The sequence below is a fragment of the Lagenorhynchus albirostris genome, chromosome 9, assembly GCF_949774975.1.
Source record: "Lagenorhynchus albirostris chromosome 9, mLagAlb1.1, whole genome shotgun sequence".
NCBI lineage: Eukaryota > Metazoa > Chordata > Mammalia > Artiodactyla > Delphinidae > Lagenorhynchus > Lagenorhynchus albirostris.
Genome location: NC_083103.1, coordinates 37,456,723 through 37,480,845, shown reverse-complemented (window position 1 = coordinate 37,480,845; position 24,123 = coordinate 37,456,723). Strand labels below are relative to the sequence as shown.

Genomic DNA, 24,123 nt, shown 5'->3' with positions numbered 1-24,123 from the left:
TCAACTTCAAATGCATTTGGAAAAGATCAGACAGTTTTAGAACAGTTTCTTACCTGGTAGCCACAGCAACATAATCATCATCATGTAAACAACAGGCGACCTGAGAAATTGTACCTTCCTAGAGCACAAAAGGAAAAATATTAGGCAGCTCCTCAAAAATGGGTAATTTTTTACTTTTAAATCTCAAGTTTTACCTTCTTCTTTTAGTCCAAATGATCATTGATAATGGAGAAATTCAAATTTATGAGAGATACTCCGGATGGTACATGACAGGGCTACCCTTAATCTTACCCTGTGCGAAAGAAAAAGCCTGTGCTTCCATCCTTCTTTCTGAATGAGATTGAGTCCTCCTCCTGAACTGCCCAAAGCCAACCATTTTCGAGACACAGCTATGCTCGTGCACTAAAAAACATGGCAACAGACAAGTGTGAAACTGTCACAGTCATTTAACAAATAAACTACGTACTGGAAATAAATACTGAGGATCTGTGTCAGGTTCCTCCCCGCACCCAACCCACCCGCCCAGTTAGACACCACATAATGGCACTCAAGCTCTTATTCTAGATAGTGAAAGATACAGAAGAAAGAACATTTTGGTTTTAAATTTTTAATTGAATCTCAAAATTGCTGAATAGGCTCAATTGTATAAATGAGTAATTTTCCCTTGGCAAAAGCCAGTTACTAGCCCATTCATCTTCTGTGCAATTCAGCTAGGTCATTCCAATACTGACCACAATGATGGAAGATCAAGTAAGTCTCTAGGGGATAAAGCAACCACTTTAATCACCTGCTCACATAAATCACTTCTCGTCTGTATAATCAGCACAAAATGTCCACAGCTTTGAGAGCAAGTGAGACTGCAGAGGACACAAATGCAAGTCAGTGTACTATTACATCTCCCCACACCTTCAGCCTACTGATTCTTCTCCTTACCCACCAGAGAAAGCAGTGGCCAGGCTGTGCCCAATACCCTGTGACAAAAATTATTGGTTGGTGAACGAACAGGAATTCCCAATCCTCTTCGAACTTGTTGCATTCTACCATAGAAGCTGGAAAACCTAAACTTCACTTACCCAGTTTCTTTTGCAGCTAGGGGAAGCCCTGTGACTCAAATCCAGCTACTAAGACTAAGCCCTACTGGGGCTTCCCGGAAAGCTTTGCCCTCCCAGATAAATGGCCGAAGCTGAAGTGAAAAAGCCTTTGTCCTCGGCCACCTCTTTCTTGCTTGAGATGCTAATGGAGACATTAAGACGAGCCAGGACACTTATCTTGCAACTGTGACCAACAGTCAATATACAGATGATGGTAGAACAGGAAAGATGGAGAGCCTGGGTCCTAAGGAATATCAAAGGCCACTACACTAAACCCAGAAACAATAACCTCCAACCAGGTTATAAACACCTTTACTGCTTAAGATATTATTGAGAAGGTTTTCTGTAACTTGCAGCTAAAAAACATCTGGTATCAACCCTCATAATTGTTGTCCATATTACTTTGCCTATTACTTCCTATTCTCCCTTTGCTCAGAGGCTAGAAAGGTGCTTTGGGGTGGGAACAAAAGGATAAGAATGAAATTATTTTGGAATTGGTTATGAAACTGTTCTTTACCATGTCATTCCTGAGTTTATCAAATGAATTCAAGGTTCGAGGGAAGCACATACTCCTTCCCACAGAGCTAATTTTTAGCTAACTTTGTAAAGCTAATTTTTAGCTCTGTTCCCTAAAACAGAGGGGGTACATCAAACTCCTTGTTTTGGAACAAACTTAGTTTAATAGCAGTGGTTCGTGTTGCTCAAAATGCAATGGGGTATACTCATTTATACTATTGTATTTTCAATTGAATACATTACTTTCTGAGAGAAGACAGCAAGATTAGAGGCGGGAAAATTCAGTAATCTATATCATAGTTTCCAAGGATGGGAAAGAAGAATTCAAACGATTGCTTGAAAAATAAATCAAGAAAGCACTATGAACATACTACTGCTATGTGAGGTATTACTAGCACAGGTAAGAACACCCAAGATTCTATAAAACATAAAGAACGGGGTCGGAGGGGCATGTAACCGAGAGCACACAAAAATATGAACGTGAAAATAAAACTGATATAAGGATCACGAAAATCACCTTTAGACGAGCGGAGTCCAGCCTCAGGGCTGAAAGTAATGGATCCAGAGACTCAAATTCTGCAAGAACATGGTTGTAGGACTCTGGTATCACTGGCACGAAAGTCATTTACCCAGAAAGATGAAACTACGTTGAGGGATAGGCACAGTATTCCTGAATAAAACCTGCAAAAATATAATTTAAGAAGCTCACCACTCCTTCAGCAAGCATTTAATGAACAGGTGGAGAAAACAGGGAAACATGAGAAAGGGACAAGGATCCCTATTCTGGAGCTCCTTGGCATCTAGGTGGAAAGAAAACACACGCAGGTGACATTATAGGTGACCATCAGCTTGTACTGATTATTCCCTGACTCCTAAAACTCCCACAGAACGAAATCCAGATTCTCAAGGCCCTCCACAATTCTATCCCATTCTATTTACCTAACAGTGTGAACAGATAGAATAGACGCTTGCAGGATATAAGGGGAAATTTTGTCAAGCTCCTCTGTGGTAAAATAGCACCTCCAGCTGCAATTCTTTGAGCTGTAAATCTTCTGCTTTTAAGTCTCTTGTTAAATTCAATGGTTATCAGCCCACATTTTAACCGTGCTTAATAGGAAAGGGCCTCTGGATAGCTTTCTCCAGCCTGTGAATAAGTGAAAAGTCAGGTGTGGGGAATTAGGCAGAAAGAGGAATAAGAGCTTCAATAAGAGGCCTGATAGGAAAGAATAGAAATAAGAATACAAGGTAGCAAATGCCAACTACCCAGTGATGACTTTGTAAACTAACACAAGAGTTCTTACCTGTTCAACAACTCTCAAGTGTACATTTTTGTCAAATTATACCAGTTTCCAGAAGAAAGCAGAGTTTAAGAAAATTCTATCCATTAATTTTAACTTTTCCTCAATCCTTTGTTGCCTGCCAAATTGAGAATAAAAAACAAATACTACAAAAAAATTCAGAAACAACTGTTTATGCTTAATTGTTTTTAATTTATACTTTGTGGTTTTAATTTTTTTTTTCAGAAACACATGTATTCACTCACTCATTTATTCAACAAATATATACTTAGCACCAACTATGTGCCAGGCATTGTTCTAGGTCCCAGAGATAAAACAGAGGACAAAACAAAGTCCTAACGTTCATGGAGCACACTTTCCAGGGGCAAACCATATATAAGCTTACAATACTTTTTACTGCATACACATAATATAGTCTTATTTTCTGCTGGTAATACAGCTGATCTCTGCAAGGAGAATGGTGTTCTGAAAAAAACAAAATTCTTTAGTAGTCCTCCTATACTCAAATATTTGAGAATTCCTAATCTAAGAAAAATCTTCTCTCATCCTTTCCAGTCATTCATTTTATTAAGTACTGTAGATACAGAAAAATCAGGATTGCTAAGACAAATAGTTTTGCTCACCATCCAATTCTACAAGAGTTACATCGTAACCCACTACAGTTGCTGACCACCAGTGCACTCTGAGAGGAAATTAACAACAGGATGAGGCCCTCTGCTTTGGACAAAGCAGGCCCCTCATAGATGTATATCTCAGGAAGAATTTTAATCACCCCAGATTTTTGCACCTTCCCATACATAGAAAAGCACTAAAATCATTAACTTGAGATATCTATTCTTTGTGATTAGCAGTAATCTTTTACCAAGATGTAGGCTTAACTTGCAGTTATTTCCTCGCCAAAAATCATATATAAACTGTCTTCTCTATATACACTATTGATAGTATGTATAAAATAGATAACTAATGAGAACCTACTGTATAGCACAGGGAACTTCTACTCATTGCTCTGTGGTGACCTGAATGGGAAGGAAATCCAGAAAAGAGGGGATATATGTATATGCATTGCTGATTGACTTTGTTGTACAACAGAAACTAACACAATATTGTAAAGCAACTATACTCCAATAAAAATTTAAAAATAAAATAACATAAAATAAACTGTCTTCTCCCCTACCTCTTCAGAGCAGTTTCCTCAGGGCTAAGTGGCTGTTAGCTGGGCTATAGTCCTCAGCAAGACCCTGAATAAAACTTAAACTCACAACTCTCATCTTGTGTGTTTTTCTCTGAGTCGACAGTTTCTAGTAGAATATGAGGCACAGTGGTGCGAACAAGACAAATAAAATAATTCCAGAAATCAGTCACTTTATAATCAACTAGGGAGAAAAAGACAAATCATACATACACACACACATACACACACACACACCCCTCATAAGGGAAACGTAAGCAAGGTCCAATGTCGGAACTTAGAGGACAGAGGGATCACATTGAGTTAAAAGTAACCATAGAAAACTTCCTAAGGGAAGTAGCACTGGAGCTGATTAGGTTTTATCACAAGGAAAAAAGAAAGGGTAGCAGGTAGGGCAGCAATAAGCAAAGATACAGAGGATATATTTGGAGAATACAAGTTTAGTCTTTGGTTGAAACACAGGATACAAGCAACAGAAAAATGAAAGATAAAGCTGGAACAGTAATTCAGTCACAAGGTACAAGGCACTGTGAATCTCAAACTAAGGAACCTGCACAAATTTTAATTTGGTAGGCAACAGAAAGGCATTGAAGAATTTGGCGTTGGGAGATCACATAATTTCTGTGAAGCGCTGTGGGTAGACACTAGAAAACAAAGACTTGAGAAAAGGTGGGAGGGGTGGTGCGGAACTAAAGACAAGGCCTTTCAATTACTCAAGAAATCTGGTGGAGAAGGAGAAAACCTCTCGACCTTGTGAGCAGGGGAGACGCAAACAGATTTGTAGATAGCAGCTAAAAGAAAAGGCTTTAGAATGAAAGGGACTGAAGGCACTTCCCTGGTGGTCCAGTGGTTAAGACGCTGTGCTCCCAATGCAGGGGGCCCAGGTTTGATCCCTGGTCAGGGAACTAGATTCCTGCATGCTGCAACCAAAGATTCCATAGCGACAACTAAGATCCTGTGTGACCCAACTAAGACCTGGAGCAGGCAAATAAATAAATAATTTTTTAAAAAAATGAAAGGGACTGAAAATACAAGAAAAAGAAGATAAAATCACTGTACAAGATCCTAAGAAAGACAGAAAGGAATGACATCAGGACCACAGCGGCTATCTCTTCCACTTGCAGTCTTAAAACAATCTCTGAGACGGATAGACCATTTGGTCTTGATCTCAGTGAAGAGAGAATGACCTGGAAATTATGACCTAACAGAGTAAAAAACCTAGTAAGTTTCTAGTTTTCGGAAAAAGACTTAATAGAGACGAGAATGAAAAAGGAATAGCATAAACAATGTCAGTTCTCAAGAGAAGTTGCTAGTGATAGTGTTGAGCCAACTCCAAATTTATATTTTTCTTTGCATTTACTCTCTGAAATAACTCCTTTCCCTCCAGATCTACTTACTAAAATCTGCCCAGCCTTTCAGGCCCAGCGTAAGTCCCACTTCCCAGAATTCTCAAAGTGGAAGACTCATAGGTAATTCAGTGCACACATCCACGTAATTCAGGAATTAGTCTTGTGCTGGATCCCTGAACACTTTCAGCAAGGGAAAGGAATTGCTCCCTCTCATGAAGCTGCCCATTCCACTCCTCCACAGCTCTCACTGTTATACGGTACTTTTTCTACTATTGGGCTGAAACCTGATGACTTGGAGCTTTTATTTCCAACTGTGGCTTCTACAGTTTAAGGAAATAAGTTCACTCCTTTCAAAACAGTCCTTCAGTATTTGAAAAGTGTTATGAGGTCTTCTAAAAATTCATCAACCCCAGTTCTTCCTGACCTGACAATGTCCAAATTCCTCTCTGTTCTGATCAGCCTTCCACACAAGAGCTTTAGTTTGCCTAAAAATGTGGTCTCCAGAACTGAACATAAATCTCCTTAAGTAGCTGGATACACAGAATAGAGTAGAAACACTAAGTTCCTTGACCTGGACACTAAATTTCTATGTTACATCCTAAAAAAGTATCAGACTTTTTTTTCCAGATATGTTTTTAAAGTAGCCATGTCACACTTTTTTTTTTAACATCTTTATTGGAGTATAATTGCTTTACAATGTGCCATGTCACACTTTTGATTCAACAGAGCAAGCAGTTAACTAAAACCCAAAGAAATTTTCAAATAAAATGAATATAATCTTCCTAGCCAATACCTAGATACAGTAGAATTGAGCTCAAATTGAAAGCTGCCATTAATCAAATGTGATAATGGATATAAAAAGTACCTAGAAAATTTAAAACTGTTCAAACAAGAACAGCAGAATGCTGATAACTGTTAAAGTTTGGTTAGGTGCACATGAGGGTTCGTTATATTATCCTGTCTACTTTTGTCTGTTTTAAATTTTCTTGAACAAGATTTCTTATTGAAGTATAGTTAATTTACAATGTTGTGTTAGCTACAAGTGTGCAGCACAGTGATTTCGTCACATATATTCAAGATTTTGTTAAGTATGTGCTTAACAACAAAAAGCTCTGTACAAACCTTTCATTCTGTAAACTTTCTGTGCCTCCATGGTTTAATATATGCTGTTCCTTGAACCTTCCTCCATCTAACAAAACACTATCTTCCTACAGATCCGAGTTTAACTATTACTTCTGTTAAGTCTGTCACACTGTTAGCCTAGCAAAAAACTAAGCAAATAGAAGGTGGTCATAAATGCTTACCAAAGTCAATGAAAGAACTTTTTGAAGTGTTGACTTGCCCAAGGTCACAGAGTTCACAAGTAGAGCTGAGACTAGAATCCACTAATCCTGAGTCCAAATCTAATTACCTTTCCATTTCCCCGCACTGCTCGATGGTAACTAAAGGAGCAGCAGAATCAAGAAAAGTCTTTTCTCTTCGTCCTAGTACTCACTTTTATTCATTTTAATGGACTAGTGTTTGCTGCGCAAACAACCAATGCAAATCACAGCTTTCTTTCTTCCCCACTAGGGGCGTGGAAGGAAGAGGAGGCAAAAGAGAAAAGAAAGGAAGCAAAAATTAAAGATATTATGCGGAGGGGAAGTACGAGAGTCCCTCATTCCCGTAATGGGGATCTTTAAACCCAAGTAACAGAGAACAACTCTTCACCTCAGACCAAGAAATGGCGACTCACTCATTCATGCACTCAGCATGCCTCGCACACCCCACTGCAGACAGTTCCTGACCACAAGCTCCCTGACTAGCGGAACTCCTAACTTTTTAACAGCAGTAACTTTAATACTATACTCAGATCTCTTGAAAGGAGCCTCGGTAATCAAGTTTTCAAAGCCAGGCTCACAGCCTGTAGGTCTCAGCCTCTCTCCACCATCTCCAGGCCGGTAGTCCCCAAATTCCAATGGGTCACACCCTCTCTCCCGGCTGGGTGCCGTTAACACTCACCGCGCACTAAGAGCCGCACCTGAACTTCAGTCTCCCCTCCTGCTCCTCCCCTCCCTGGCTTACGTCATCCCGGAGCGCCGGGGACGCTGGGACAAAGCTGTTAACTGTACTTCCTCGTCACGTGACAGGTTACGCCCCTGCTGGCGCGTGGTCCCTCCCCCTCGGGCCGCCGTCGTGATTACGCTCTCTGTGGCCTGCAGTAAGCGGGCCGCTGCCGGCCGAAGACGCAGCGCCGATCGGGACCGGAGGAGCTCTAGGCCAAAGGGGTGAGCCAGGCAGGATCCCGGGACCCTTCACCGCTTAAAGCCGGCGAGAGGAAATGAAACAGGCGGGCACCGGCGGGGAAGGGAGGGAACTAGCGGAAGGTGTCATGGCGGCCGCGCCCTGGGGTCACGTGCCCCGCAGGCCCGCCTTGGTACTTCCGGTCACGTGCCTTCAGAGTTCTCGCAGCCAGCGATGGAGGCGAGACCCCCCGGTAACAGAGGCGGTGGCGACGGCTGCGGCTGCTGGGTTTCAGCCTCTTCCCGGCAGCGTCTCTAAGAAGCGCAGCGGAACTCGACTCGACCTAGCTCAGTAACTTACTCCTTGCCCAAGGCCGTAGCTCCCACCTGGTAAGTTTAGACCGAAGAATGGGGGTGGGCGGGCGGGTGAAGAGCTGACAGGCCTGGGGGCCGCAGGACGGCGCGGAATCTGCCTCTTTTTCCTGTGTCCCTGTCGCCGTTGCCACAACTCCCTAGCCTGCGGTCTCGTAGCCCTTTATTATTCTGACGCGAAGAAGAGGCGACCCCTAATCTACTTGTCTGTAGGAAGCCTTATCTCTCCACTGAAAGCAGGGACTCGAAGATTTATTCAAAGCCGGGATCAGACTTGGCTCATGAGGATGAAGGACACGGAGGCCTCTCTGGGGCTGAGAAGTCCGTCCCGTTAGAAGATGTGCTGTTGAGTCTTTTGGTTTCTGTAAGGGAAAAGCTTTTACCTTAGTGTCCACACACCTTTTGCTTTACCTGTCAAACTTACCACTCTTAAAATCTTCTTAACATGTGTGCTAGGCCAACCCCCTACACACACATCACATTTTGGTCTGTGCCCAATTTGATCATCTTTAAGCACCAACACATGGAAATAAATAATTATTTTAGAAATTCTCCAGTGTTCTCAGAGACTGCATTGTTTAAGGAAGTGTATTCAGTTGACTCTTAAATGCCCGCTTTAGGGTCTGTAAAATGGGGGGCGGGAGGAGAGGGATAAAAACAACCTTTTGCCCATCAGAAGACCCAGTTTTAAAAACATACAAAAACTAAGTGGTTTAAAATATACCTTGCAGTAAGTACTGATTCCATAAAGGAGTGGAACAATTTTTCCCGTTGAATTCTTACCAGAAACCTCAACATACAAAGCAGCATGCCATGGTGGAATTGAGTTTGGGAGCGCTCAGCCTCCCCTCTTGGAACACAGTGTGAACATCATGAACTGGGCTTTGGTAACTAAGCCAAAGCTGCCAACCCTAAGATCGATTTAAAAAAATCAAAACTAGAACAAATGAGATGGAGAGGTCACAACAGAGGGGAAGGTAACCTCTAGTATCAGGCTTATGGCTTACAAAAGATCTAGACTCTGGAAAGAACTTTGTACCTTTTAGCAGACCGAAATCCATTATTTGGAAGAGAGAATTTGGAGGCATTAAACCTGTTCTGCTACTCTCACTCATCTGACATTTGGCAGGGCATCAGACTGATGAGCTTTGAGTCTCTCCTAGGGGATATTAAATACATATGGTAGTGCTAATGTTAAAAAAAATCCACACAAATGCAGAGAGGGCTCTTTAAAAATACTAGGAAGGTTGGTGCAAAGAGAGGAATCAGTTTAAAAGAATGCACCCAACGATCAGCTTCAGTCAGTTGTGGCTGCCTCCTGTACGACCTGCTCTCAAGGCTTATATCTTATCCCTGCTGGGCTGTCTTTACACCTTTTAGCCCTGCTTTTCTGCGCTGCTGGTTTTTCCCTTACCATCAGAATGTTGTCAGGTGTACCTTGAGCTTTCCTACCATTTTGACCACTATTTCTACTTCATGGATGCTGCTACTAGCAGTGTCTTTGGGGACTTCCTTGGTTTTCCAGTGATTAAGACTCCCTGTTTCCACTGTAGGGGGCATGGGTTCGATCCCTGTTCAGGGAACTAAGATCCCACATGCCACATGGCATGGCCAAAAAAAAATGTTTTTTTAATTTAAAAAAAAAAAATGTCTTTGTCCCTTCCTCCTTTTTCTCTTTCCTGCCTGCAATGTGACAGTGTCAGGCATCCATCTAATAGTCCCTCCTTGCTCCATTTATGATTACCAACTGATTGCTCTTCTCTCAATTTTGGTATCATACTCTTTGTCAGCATGCAGTATTTATTAGTGAATATGAGCATACTCTTCCCTCTATCTTGCGTCTCTGTCGCATTTTCCTCCTCCTGCCTCTCCCATCACTGCTGTAAAATGAAAAAGTGCTCGGTCTTAAAATTGCTACCTCAGTTATTCCCTTTAATATCTTCTTTATGTGTGTAACTATCCTTAAAACAGTACATTTTGGTCACTCTTTACATACTTTCAAGGTCTTATTCCCTGTAGTGCTGAATTGTTAACATTTTTTAGGATTGCCCGATGGCAAGCAGCATTCCAGTCTCCATTTTGTATGCTGGCAGACACAGAAGCGCTTCCTCTAATAACAGTCCTCCTTTTAATGAGTGATAAGGAGTTTATATTTCACTTGTTGCCTTTTTTTCGTCTGCCCCATTTATCTCTGCACATTGGAAGAGGAGATGTAGGTGATGGAAATGCAGAGACATGAGATGTAGGAAATGGAAATTTAAAGATTTCTCCTGAATAGTTTCAAATTCTTCCTGTCCCTGTTTACTTATAAGCCAGTTATTGGAATCTGTGAGGAATGGTACTCTGATCTGTGAGTTGAGAGCTTTAGTGCTTCCTGCAGTTTAGCCGAGGATGTATGTACAATGGCTTCTTGTTATGTATTAACCAAGACTGTATTCTTTTAACAACAGAGATCTTAAATTGATGTCATAGGTATTTATTGGACTATTCCTATGGACTAAAATATGCTGCTGGGCTCTGTATTGCCATGAATACAACACATGCAGCCTCTTCCCTTCTTTATGAAACTTGCGGTCTTTCGGGGAGAAAGGCATTAAAAGAATTACATTAAAAATTAATTGCAGGGACTTCCCTGGTAGCGCAGTGGTTGGGAATCCGCCTGCCAATGCAGGGGACATGGGTTCGAGCCCTGGTCCAGGAAGATCCCACATGCCACGGAGCAACTAAGCCTGTGCACCACAACTACTGAGCCTGCACTATAGAGCCCGTGAGCCACAACTACTGAAGCCCATGTGCCTAGAACCTGTGTTCAACAGGAAGAGAAGCCACCGCAATGAGAAGGCTGTGCACCGCAACAAAGAGTAGCCCCTGCTCGCGGAAACTAGAGAAAGCCTGCGCGCAGCAATGAAGACCCAACGCAGCCAAAAATAAATTCATTAATTAATTTAAAAAAATTAATTGCAGTAGTGATAAGTGTTGTGAAGGGAAGAATACTGTAACTTTGAAACTTAGACAGAAAATGAGTAAAAGCTAGTTGATGGAAAGGGAGGAGAATGTGCAGAGGCTCAGCACAAGGCATGCATGTGCCTTTAGCCTCAAGCAAGTAAATATTTAACTGCAAATGAATAAATGCCTTTACTGGAGGATTTTGCTATTTAAAGAAGTCTTGTGGCAGATTATTTCATAAAGTAAATAATCTTTTAAGTAAAGCTAGATCTTCATCAAGCCACTTTGTTTAAATATAACTGCACCGGTGTTTTTCATAAAATATTCTGTGGCTCTTACAGAGTTCTACTAGAAAGAAGTTTTTGCCACCCAAGGAGCCACCTTCAAGAAAAATCTAGAAATCATAGAAGCCCTTGTAGGATGGTCCTACTGGTTCTATTAAACTTCCTAAAACTGGTCCTTGTACAATTAACAGAGGTGCTACAGATGACCAGGGAAATTTGCCAAGCAGGTTAGCTGTGAGACAATTGACTAGTTATTCCCAGTGTTCAGTAACTTATCTCTGATTTATTTTTAAAGCTCCCTCTAAATAGATTTTAATATGAATGGTTTTACATGCTATGCATAAGAGGCTATGTTTTTCCCCAATTGATTTAAAGTAGCCAACTCTAATAGTTCTATTAATCTAATTTATTCTCCACTTTACAGTTTCTCTGTCTTCATTCATCTTTCTCCTTATCTTCCCATCTCAGAAAGGTTTTTTTGTTCTTTTCCAAAGTTAACACTTTATTTGTGCCCATAAGCCCAGTTAATTGGTGACTTGCTCTGTCAGCTGTAACCTTGTGTTTCCTCCATATATGGACATATTTTAAATTATCCTGTAATTATCTGCTTATCCCCCTCCACACACACACCTCTCCTATCTTTCTCAGATTTTAATTCATGTTTCCTAAAATGTGGTTCATATGGTATGCAGTTTAATTTTACATAGTATAGACAGGTTTTTAAATGTTTTTAATAGTTACGTGTTTATTATAATGAATATTATAAAATTAATATTAAAATATTTAATGGTTCCATAGATTTTATAAAAATTATTATAAATTAAAGTTTTAATACTAAATAAAAATAGTACACATATTACAGAAATTGAAAATAACAGTTTTAATTCTTACCAACCCTAACACCCTCCCATGTTACCTTATAGATGTGGTTTGATAGAGAACAAACTCTTGGAAAGACATTTTTAGTAACTGCTTTTCTCATTACAAAATACATATTTATTGTAGATAGTCCAGAAAACAAAAAGAACATTCAAATCATCTGTAGTCCTATCACCATAGGTAACCACTATTAAATTGGGTGTATGTCTCTCCAGTCATATATATTTGCAAAATAGCATAATGGAACTCTAAGGTCAGACTGATCCAGATTCAAACCCAGTTCTACTTCTTGGTGCTTTGGGAAAGCATCTTGATCTCTCAGACCCAATTTCCTTTATCTGCAGAATAGAACTAACTAATAATAGAACCTACCTCAGGATTGTTAACTGGGGACTGAATGAGATAATGCCTATGAAGAATTTAGCCCAATCCCTGGCACGTATTACAAGCCTTCAATAAATTTTAGAAGGTTTTTTAAAATTTAAGAATATGGAATCAAACTACATGCTTTTTTTGCTTGCTTTGATCACCTAACAGTTTATCTTTTCATGTCATTAAATAGTCCTTTAAGGAATTCCCTGACGGGCCAGTGCTTAGGACTGTGCATTTTCATTGACAAGGGCCCAGGTTCAATCCCTGGTTGGGAAATTTAAATCCCACAAGCTGCGGCACAGCCAAAAAAAAAAAAATAGTTCTTTAAAACAGTGGTTTTCAAACTTTTTAAGCGACAGTAATCCTCTAATCAAAATCTTTGGAGGACATCAAATAAGTTAATCAGTTAAAAGATGGTATTATATATTAAGAATTTTGACCCTTTATCATATATAATGTATGGATATTAAAACTGGAGATTGTAAAGTAACATGGGAAAATGTTTTCAATGGCAAATAAACAAGATAATTAACTTGGCTGTACTTCATGATTACATTTGTAAGGTGAGTACAGATAAGCACAATTTAAAATTAAGAAAATTGATGTTAAAGTTGTGAGATTGTGGCATTTTTTAAATCCCTTTTTGTTAACTTACTAGGCTCTGTCCCAACATTTATAAATGCCCACATAATACAGACTATTTCTACCTGCGTGACTCAGCAGCACCTCACACTCATTTTCAGAGCCGAATTCCTTGCCTTCACTTTCAAACTTGTTTTTCCTTGTTACTGTTTCTGTGAGTGGCATCGCTGTACTCATGTCAGTTAGGCTTAAAAGTGGGGTATGAGCAAGCAGCTGTGATACCTCCTTCAGCACAGTGTCTATTCATCCTGCTTCCTCAGTACTCCTCCTTGTCTCTTCCTCTCCATTCTCACTGCCACCAGCCTGGTTCAGACCCTTTCTGGTCCTCCCTTCAGTCTCTCTCATATTGCCTCAGATTAATTTCCTAAAATACAAATCACTCCCTTATTCAAATCTTTAGAAGTTTTCTGTTGTCTGCCACATAGGGGGGTATTCTCCACTATCTTCCTCCATCTTAACTGTCCAACTTCATATCCCACTGATCCCCATCATGAACTTTGTGCTACATCCAGAGTGGACTACTAACCATTTGCAGAGAGTCTGGAGCCTTTGCCCCAAGCCATTCTCTTTGCCTATAATGCTTATTGCCTTTTCTCTGTCAAAACCCTCATTCAAGACCCAATTCATAACTAACTTCTGTATAAAAAAGAATAAACTACCAATACATGTAATAATGTGGTGAATTTCCAAAAACATGTTAAGCGAAAAGCTAGAGACAAAAGCATACATAGTGCCTGAATTCCATTTATATGAAATCCTAGTACAGATAAAAACTAATCTGTGGTGATAGAAATCAGAAAACAGTTGCTCGAGGGTGGGAGGAAGAGAATTGACTAGAAGGGGACATGAGAGAACTTGGGGGGTGATGGAAATGTTCTCTGTCTTGTTTTGGGTAATGGTACACGGGTGTATACAGTTGCCAAAACGCATCAAACGGAACACCTAAGGACTATGCATTTAGTGATTTGCATCTTGTTTGTTCAGTTAATTATAACTGAATTATTTTTATTGCCCTAAGATATCTGTGACAAATATTTGACAAAGCCTCTCGTGAAAAAGTTAATTGCCTCTGAGTCGTAATTCAGAACTGTTTTTTGTCTCCCTTTTGGGACTTTACACATTCTAATTTGTATACACACACACACATCTTGCTCACTAGACTGGAAGCTTTCTCAAAGCAGAAATCACTACTGGCAGACATTTGTCTTCAGGTAATCCCTAGACTTCTTGGCTCAGTACAGAACTATTGAATAAATGTGTTCACACTGACCCTTTTCCTTTCCATTTTTGGGGTGGAGTAGCCTGTAAGGAAACTAAAAGGGAAGATCTGGCTATTCAAAATTCAGGTAGTCAACTTCAGAGAAATTAAAATTTCACTCTTTTTTTTTTACTTGTATTTTTGATTTTTAAATCACTTTCAGTGAATAAGAAATGTTACAATAAAGCTTCACTTGTTTGCTCAAATTTAATTCTTATGACACTTAGATATGCTAACTTCTCTGAAATTATAATTTGTACCTGAAGAAGTAAATATTTTTAAGTTATATTTTAAATCATTCCTTTGGGAATGAAAGCTAAAGTCATAACTTCACCAGAAATGGCATATATGTGCCATTTGTGCCACCACTTTCCCCATCGCAGCCCATGGCAGACTTCATCAATCATGGCATCTTTCCTGTTGAGCCCAAACAGCTTCAAAATCCTTTTCAGCCTCATATTCCAGACAGCTACACTCAAGACTCTAGGATTTGGGTTGGGTGGCTTAAGATTCCCAGGATGGGGTGAACCTGGGGGGAGCTCCAAGCTGTTTCTTCCTAGGTAACAAATTAGCCATATACAAATGAATCTTCCGCTTAGACTGGAGAGCAGTTGAAGACATTTGATTGTTAAAAGATGGGGAAGATAGGGCTTCCCTGGTGGCGCAGTGGTTGAGAGTCCGCCTGCCGATGCAGGGGACACGGGTTCGTGCCCCGGTCCGGGAAGATCCACATGCCGCGGAGCAGCTGGGCCCGTGAGCCATGGCCGCTGAGCCTGCGCGTCCGGAGCCTGTGCTCCGCAACAGGAGAGGCCACGACAGTGAGAGGCCCGCGTACCACAAAAAAAAAAAAAAAAAAGATGGGGAAGATAGCATCTGAAGTGTTAAGTGTTAAATTCTTTCAGTTTTTTTTTTTAAGCATATTAGACCGGGTTTTAGATCTAGGAGTGGTTTTAGGAAGGTCACACAAACCCTTTGGCTCCTAGTTTTTTCAGTTGAAACAAATTTGAACTAAATATCCAATAGAGTGCTGTGTAATTCTAAAGTTCTGCAATATAGGTTACAGACCACATATTTGTAGTCAAATCATGTGTTTAAGATTTAATAATATAACAGGAAAATAAATTGAAAATACTGATTAGCATATGTGGAAATGGTTTGAAAACTGCCAGGTGTTGTCAACTTGCAGTGTTGTGTAAATTCATACCTGTGGTATGAGCAAAATGAAATTTGATTTTAAAGGAATAACGCCATACAGCTTTATCTTCAACTCGGAAAGAGGGAAAAGACTTTTTTCCCTCCTTATTACTCATTTTAGATTTGGAAGGGACTCAAGTCAATGAATCCAACCCTAACTGAGATGTGAAATCTTTTTGTCTTTTTTAGCACCTTCTAGCCGTCATGGCGACTTCATCTGAAGAAGTTTTGCTGATTGTAAAGAAGGTGCGACAAAAGAAGCAGGATGGAGCTCTGTACCTCATGGCAGAAAGAATTGCTTGGGCACCTGAAGGCAAAGATAGATTTACCATCAGCCATATGTATGCAGATATTAAATGTAAGTCGGCTATACTAACTCTGATGTATGTCATATTTGTTAGTAACTTTATAAGAAGACTGATTATACAGTCTCTGTGGGGTTTTTATTATAATGTCAAAAAATCAACTGTATAAAAATAATTATAGAGTAGGATCATTGAATATATATTATTCTGTAACCTGTCTTTTCTATAATAATAGAGTATGTACAGCTTTACATGTGTAAATCTACCTCACATAAAGATCTCCACACATACCATCTTTTTTTTTTTTTTTTTTTTTTGCGGTACGTGGGCCTCACTGTTGTGGCCTCTCCCGTTGCGGAGCACAGGCTCCGGACGCGCAGGCTCAGCGGCCATGGCTCAACGGGCCCAGCCGCTCCGCGGCATGTGGGATCCTCCCAGATCGGGGCACGAACCCGCGTCCCCTGCATCGGCAGGCGGACTCTCAACCACTGCGCCACCAGGGAAGCCCCATACCTTCTTTTAAGAGTTGCATAATAGTCCACTGAATGGATTTACACTTATGTATTTAACCAGTCCACTATTGAAGGACATTTAGGAAGTTTTCAGAATTTTGTTATTGAAAACAATGTTGCAGTATTGGTCTATGCACTAATATTTTTTTGAGGTTTTATGTATGGAATACATCCCTGCAGTGGGCTTACAGGTTCAAATGGTTCATGCATTTAAAATCTTGATAGATGGACTTCTCTGGTGGCGCAGTGGTTAAGAATCCCAACTGCCAATGCAGGGGACATGGGTTCAAGCCCTGGTCCGGGAAGATCCCACATGCTGCAGAGCAACTAAGCCCGTGCACCACAACTACTGAGCCTGTACTCTAGAGCTCGCGAGGCACAGCTGCTGAGCCTGCATGCCACAGCTACTGAAGCCCTTGTGCCTAGAGCCCGTGCTCCACAACTAGAGAAGCCACCGCAATGAGAAGCCTGCGCACCGCAACAAAGAGGAGCCCCCGCTCGCCACAGCTAGAGAAAGCCCACGTGCAGCAACGAAGACCCAGTGCAGCCAAAAATAAATAAATTAATTTATTTTAAAAAAAAGCTTGATAGATGATGCCAGATTGCCCTGGCATAAAATTGTATCTTTTAAGTAAAGTCGTCTAATCTTTGGTTATGTGGCCATCCATCATCTGTTGAGAAAATAGACTTAGTTTTATACTAAATGTAGATGGGAGGAATACAGAGCATAATATTTTTATATCCTTTTTATGATTTTCAGGTATGAAAGCTAACATCAAAACCCCTTCTCTTTTCAAATTTGCAAAATTAACTTTGAGTTTATTACCCAAAGGACATGGTACTTTGTGGCTCAATAATAATTAGGTTTAAAGGCACCAAGTGAATCCTGGGATTTAGAACCTGTACTCTGAAAGGGATTTCTGCAATTCACCTAACTAAAAGATCTTGAATAGGAGGGACCCCAGGGGAGTTGGGTAACAAAGCCCTCAACAAATTGTGGTATCTTAACTGTGACCATTAATATGGATTCATTTATTTTCCTGGATATGAGATTCTTCTCCTAGATAAAATCCTGAACAGATTTCAAGGAACATGACACCTCAAAACATAGACAATCCTCAACTTGCAAGTGGTCAGTTTACAAATGTCCTTTGTGTATAAACAGTTGCCCTAAGGACTTACCTCTAATTTGGTGCTGGAAATGACCAAGATCATCTTTCTCCACTGAAATAACTGAGAATCTTAATTTTCAAAAGGAAATACTGTTTAAAATTCATCATAATTCAGTACTGCCTAAGCTATCTGGTCTTTGTCCACTCTCCTGGTAACACTACTTCCTTTCAAACCTTTGTTTCTGTGGAGAAATGCCTCACCAAGTTTCTAATAGTAGTCTTAACAAACTAACATTTGTTCTACAATAGACTCATAAATTAGGAACTGCCTGTATTAGCATTTCTCTTAAACGGGAAGCTAGCCTTATACCTTTGCAAAAACACATACTCAATATGATACTTACAGCATGCAATAAAGAATATGCCTTGGGCTTCCCTGGTGGCGCAGTGGTTGAGAGTCCGCCTGCCGATGCAGGGGACGCGGGTTCGTGCCCTGGTCCGGGAGGATGCCACATGCCGCGGAGCGGCTGGGCCCGTGAGCCGTGGCTGCTGAGCCTGCGCTCTGCAACGGGAGAGGCCACAAAAAAAAGAATATGCCTATCTTCTGTATTTCAACAATTCTTCTCAGCTATTGGGGAGGAGAGCACATACCCAAATTTAGATCTGCACCAGATCAGTTTTCATTTTAAGCTGAATATTTGAAAGAATGCTCATTTCTGAAAGAAGCCATTGAAAGTTGTCAATAATACATTACTAAGGTGAAAATTAGCAGTTAGATAGTTAAAAAACTTCAAAAGTAGGCCTCTCAGAGGCATGAGCTAAGATAGAGCAAGAATAAAGCAGTGACTGAGAAGAGATAGTAGAGAGGAGTGATAGTTTGTTTTGGAGGTATGGGATAATGGAACAGGCTGGCTGACAGTGTAAATTGCTTCATATTGCTCTTTTTGGCAGTAAGGTATTTCATCTAAACTGTTGGTTTGGAAGCAGCATTTTCATTGAAAAAGTTCCTGTTTATTTAAGTGTTAGTAGGTTGCTTGGGGCAGAGAGCTCTAGGTAATGTGTTCACACTACCATTAGTCACCCATTTAGTGAGACAAAGCCCCTTCATGTGTTTCCCTTATGAAGAAGACAAGTCACGAGGCCCACTTTTTAAGAATACAAGATCTCTATTATGTAGGTATATTTTGACATTTCCAGCTCCAAATTAGTATGAAAATCTTCAAAGTTACAGAAGAGTTTAAAGAATAGTACAATGTATATGTGTATATTGTATACCATCTAAATATTAGTAATTTTGCCATATTTGCTTTTTTATGTGAGTGTACACTTTGCTTATAATTTTATGACACCAAGAAAATTTTAATAAATATCCAGACCATTGTTGCATTTCCCCAGTTGTCCAAAGTTTTTTATACCTGTGATTTTTTTTTTTTTAACCAATACCTAGTCTAGGTTCATGTATGTAGTTGTAGCCTCTTTTGTCTGTTCTTTAAGAGTATGGGCTTGTAGAATATCACACAGTCTGATGGTCTCCTCAAGGTTTTGTTTCATTTTTTTCCTGTATACCTGTATTTCTTATAAAAGTCAGGTCTACAGGCTTGATTATACTCAAGTTAGACATTTTCAGCAGGAACAACACCTAAGTGGTGGTGTTGCTATTCTGTCACCTCAGAAAGCCCATAGTGTCAGGTTGTTCCATTTTTAATGAGGCTAAGTTTGGTCACTTGGTTAAAGTGCTGACACCTGATCTCTCAAATGTAAAATTATGTATTTTCCTTCGCAATTACTAATTAGGCCATGGGCTATGTTTTGGAGTTTTTTGAATCGTGACAAATCATTTTTATTAATGATATTGTCAGTTGGAAGCAGCTATTCAGGGTGGATTCAGGACTCTGGGTTGGCTGTTTAGAAAGCTTTTAAGAAAGCTGCCCAGTTGAGTGGAAACCAAAGCCCTTTAGTATCCGTAGGTGGAAGCAGTGGGTGAGAAGTGCCACACAAAAAGGATACTGAAGAAGGAAGCCAAGTGCTAGCAGCGAATTTGTTGAACCATGCTCTGGTTATATGGGATTATTTGAGAATTGTACATTTCTGCTGAAGCATCAAGATTGGAATAGGGCAACTAAAGCCCAAAGGAAGCCTGAGTCTTGAGAGAAGTAACTTATTGTATGACTTTCCACAGTGTGAGTGTCCTTATCTAACTAGCCTCATGCTTCTTTTTAGGCCAGAAAATCAGTCCAGAAGGAAAAGCTAAAATTCAACTTCAGCTGGTCCTGCATGCAGGGGACACAACTAACTTCCATTTTTCCAATGAAAGCACAGCAGTGAAAGAGCGAGATGCAGTGAAAGACCTTCTTCAGCAGCTGCTGCCCAAATTCAAGAGGAAAGCAAATAAAGAACTGGAAGAGAAAAACAGGTGAAGGAGGAAAAGAACAGCCTTTTAAAGAGATGCTAGGTTCTCACCAGTCAAGTAGTAGTTTATTTCTCACCCTTGTGCTTTGACAGTGTAGTTTAGGAAAATATGGGCTTCGTTATCTTTACCTCTGAGTTTGGTTATTAACTTTAGCATCTTACTAGCTTTGGCTTTCGGCAGATGAGATAAACTCAGACGAACTGCCTCAAACCTAACATCTGATTAGGAACAGAACTGCGATTCGAAGGTGCTAATAAGGTCCCTTAATTCTCTAGTTCTCTGTCACAGAGAAGATACTAAACCATTAGAAATGTGTATGTGAATAAGAAACCTGAAAGTAGTCATACTGTAAAAAAGTTGAGCAAACATTCTAAAATAATGAGAATCTCTGATAAGATGAATTGTCTTTCTGTGCTTATGGCTCCAGGTGCTTATCACCATGAAAAACTAGTTGCTAGAAAATCTCTCTTCCCCATTCACCTTTTTGTGAAAGAATACAGTACAGTACAAATACAGCCTTTGTATCACTGGAATATAGGGATGAATAAGACCAAATCCATGCCTTCAAAGAGTTTAGCCTTTGCTTCTTCAGACTGACTTCTGTTTATCTGCACTTACATTTGTTCCTCCAAAAATGTTTTTTTGCTTTTAATTACAAATGAACTAAATGACCTCTGCCGCTCAGTCATCACAAAATGAAAGTTGGGTGTTTCATGTGGCTAAAGTCTTTTTTGAATGTTACCTAAATGATGTTTTATTCTAAAAGTTCAATATGTTCGATATATTCTATCACCAGAATGCTGCAAGAAGATCCTGTTTTGTTTCAGCTTTATAAAGACCTTGTTGTGAGTCAGGTGATCAGTGCTGAGGAATTCTGGGCCAATCGTTTAAATGTGAATGCAACAGAGAGTTCTTCCACATCTAATCATAAGCAGGATGTTGGCATTTCTGCAGCATTTCTGGTATGTGACCCTTCTAGATTTCTAAAGGGAAAAAACCGTGGTATATGTGTTAACGATGCCACTTCTTTTGTAAAATTTAGCATTTTCTTCAAGTAAATTAGTGGATACTTCAGTATCCATGGTATTCTTCTAAAATAATTTTTAAAATACATACAGTGTCCTTTTTAATTTATATATTTTTTGCCAGTTATATTTTCTTAGTTTTCTGGACTTGACCCTAGTATGCTGGAAATCAAATGGACTTTTGAAAAAGAATCTTATAGCAACTGGACTAATGCTTACTTCCCCTATTACTTTTAAATTTAGGGCTTTCAGCTACCTTTTTTTAATGATTGCAATATTTTACTTACAATGCAAAGTTTAAACGTATAATGACCACCAGGTTATAAAAAAGTAAGATTTGTAAAATGTATCTTAAGAGGAAAATTGAGACTACCTTATGTGTGGAATTAGAAAGTGACGGTAAAACCAAAGCAGTATTTATACATTTAACAAAAATTTGAGTAGCAGTTACGTGTTTGGCATCTTTCTGAGTGCTTAGCAGTGAATTGAATTAATAAGGCCTTCTAAAGAAACCAATCAGATAATATTTAACTACTTAGTAACTAAATAGTTAAATATTTGGTAACTGTATAAGTTTTATGTTAAATCTCCACTAGATATCTGCCTTTGGCCACACTTAAATGTGCCTGTTTGACCATGTTGTATTTTCAGAAAGCAGATTTTACAGTTCGCTAAAATTATGTGAAACCAGGTCAGGCTTCTGTGAGCCCTGTCTCTATGCCAAAAGTATAGGTGAGGGACTTATCTCTGTCTGTATTTCATTCAGAGAGTCTGTTTTTCCACCTTTGTCCAGTGTTCATTGGGTTCTTAGACATCTTCCCCCAATATTCTAACAAATACAGATATATATGTGGTCTTTATTTTAGGCTGATGTCCGACCCCAAACAGATGGATGTAATGGTCTGAGATACAATTTAACGACTGATATCATTGAGTCCATATTTAGGACCTATCCAGCAGGTAAGAAGAATCAGTTCTTTCAGATAGTTAAAATATTTGTTTGGATGAATTCAGTAATGTATCATTGAAAAGCAAAAGGCTTTACCTTTATTCCTGATGAAGTGCTATAAAATATGTAAAGTACGTTATCCAGTGCCTGACATGTGGTAGATACTAATGGCTTAGCATATAATGTGCTGTCATCAATCCATTGGTATGATGACTTTCCCATTCTTACCATTGGTGGTTCTTAAACTTTTTTTCTTTAATATTTAAGTTATTTTTTCTTTTTTATGTATATATTTATTTTTGGCTGCATTGGGTCTTAGTTGCGGTGCATGGGCTCCTCGTTGCAGCATGCAGGCTTCTCTCTAGTTGTGGCCTGCTGATTTTTCTCTCTCTAGTTGTGGTGTGCAGGCTCCAGAGCACATGGGCTCCAGAGTGTGTGGGCCCTGTAGTTTGTGGCACACGGGCTCTCTAGTTGAGGTGTGCGGGCTCAGTAGTTGCAGCACGCGGGCTTAGTTGCCCCGCAGCATGTAGGATCTTAGTTCCCCGACCAGGGATCGAACCTGCATCCCCTGCATTGGAAGATGGATTCTTTACCACTGGACCACCAGGGAAGTTCCTAAACTTTATATACCCTTTAACATACATGAGTAAGATGACATGCTCCAGAGGCATCAATAAATGAGTCTCTACAGCACTAACTCAGATCATCCTTCATTCTGCCTCCCTTGCAGAAATCATCCTAAAAGTATAAATGTTTTGATTCTAGCTCTAGTGATTTACGATGTGCAGCCAAGGTTGAGAGCAGCTGCTTCAGTCATTCTTCTAACTAAACAAAGCTCTCAAGCTATACACTATTCTCTCTTTATACTTCCTCACTCCTGCCCCTTTAGTCCTTAGGAAACATCTCTCTCCCACAGGACTCAGCTCAAGCATCACTTCATTGCCACTTCTGTAAAATCCTGACTATCTTAGGCAGATATAAGCCCCCTCCCCATTCCTTCGATAGGGCTCTGTGTCTTACCACATTATAATGTAATTATTTTCTTATCTTTCTGATAATAACATAATTATGTAGTGTTTACTGTGTGCCAGACACCATTCTAAGGCCTTTATGTATATTAACTCATTTAATCATCACAGATAGTACCTATGAAGTAGGTACTATCATTACCCCCACATTACAGATGAGGAAGCCAAGATAAAGAAAGATTAAGTAATTTGTCCAGCATCACACAGACAGTAAGTGGCAGACCTAGAATTTTAAACTTAGGCTCTCCAGCTTAAGAGACCTAAACCTCTTAATCTCTTTACTTATTGAACAATGTGTAAGCATTTGGAGTGCTGAACTGATAGTCCAGTGGGTTATGGAGATCTTTATTTATTTCCCCAGCACCTAACATGATGCCTTGGATTAAAAGTGTCCATATGTAAGTGATCAAATAAGCAGATTCAAGTCTCACTCCAAAAAGCTTGGTGTTTCCACTAAAACTTTGAAACTCGTTAATTTTCTTGGTACAAAATAAGGTTTTGTGGGACTTCCCTCGCGGTCCATTGGTTAAGACTCTGCACGCCTAATGCAGGGGGCCCAGGTTCGATCCCTGGTCAGGGAACTAGAGCCTGCATGCTGCAATGACGATCCTGCATGCCTCAAATAAGACCTGGCACAGCCAAATAAATAAATATTCAAAATAAGGTTTTGTTTGTAATTTGTTAAGATTCATAAAGGTAGTGCCTCACCTAATCTCTCAAGTTATATTTTATATTTACAATTATTATATACAGTTTGTAAAGTTGAATACTTTCATAATCTAGTTTTGCTGCTATTTTGAAACTAATTTGAGGGGTTTTAAGAATTGGAAATTCACTATGTAACTATTATGGGTTTTTTCCACAGTAAAAATGAAATATGCAGAAAATGTTCCCCACAACATGACAGAAAAGGAGTTCTGGACACGTTTCTTTCAGTCCCATTATTTTCACAGGGACCGGCTGAATACTGGGTCAAAGGACCTCTTTGCAGAATGTGCCAAAATAGATGAAAAAGGTAACTGTTTATCCTTGACACACATTTATTTATTTATTTATTTTAAAAAGACATTTATTCAGCATCATGATCAGACTGTTACATTTAGCAATCAACAGCATGGGTGCAAAAAAAAAATCTATATTAAAACCCTTTGTTGGAATGCTTTACACTTT

The 24,123-nt window shown here is 39.7% G+C and overlaps 2 protein-coding genes across 5 annotated transcripts in view; one reads left to right on the top strand and one right to left on the bottom strand.

Annotated features, from left to right (window-relative positions):
• HPS5 (HPS5 biogenesis of lysosomal organelles complex 2 subunit 2) overlaps window positions 1-7,709 on the bottom strand; it is a 45,767-nt gene extending 38,058 nt beyond the window's left edge. Inside the window, exons 1-4 of the mRNA XM_060159550.1 lie at window positions 7,445-7,709; window positions 2,125-2,288; window positions 292-402; window positions 54-118 (exon numbers count right to left, since the gene is read on the bottom strand). Of these exons, the coding sequence (XP_060015533.1) occupies window positions 54-118; window positions 292-402; window positions 2,125-2,232 (284 nt within the window). The 5' untranslated portion in view covers window positions 2,233-2,288; window positions 7,445-7,709. The remainder of the gene's footprint in view (window positions 1-53; window positions 119-291; window positions 403-2,124; window positions 2,289-7,444) is intronic.
• GTF2H1 (general transcription factor IIH subunit 1) overlaps window positions 7,597-24,123 on the top strand; it is a 32,358-nt gene continuing 15,831 nt past the window's right edge. For all 4 annotated transcript variants that reach the window (XM_060159551.1, XM_060159552.1, XM_060159553.1 and 1 more), the window contains exons 1-6: window positions 7,597-8,055; window positions 15,802-15,970; window positions 19,762-19,954; window positions 20,748-20,913; window positions 21,843-21,936; window positions 23,819-23,968. In XM_060159551.1, the coding sequence (XP_060015534.1) occupies window positions 15,817-15,970; window positions 19,762-19,954; window positions 20,748-20,913; window positions 21,843-21,936; window positions 23,819-23,968 (757 nt within the window). In that variant the 5' untranslated portion in view covers window positions 7,597-8,055; window positions 15,802-15,816. The remainder of the gene's footprint in view (window positions 8,056-15,801; window positions 15,971-19,761; window positions 19,955-20,747; window positions 20,914-21,842; window positions 21,937-23,818; window positions 23,969-24,123) is intronic.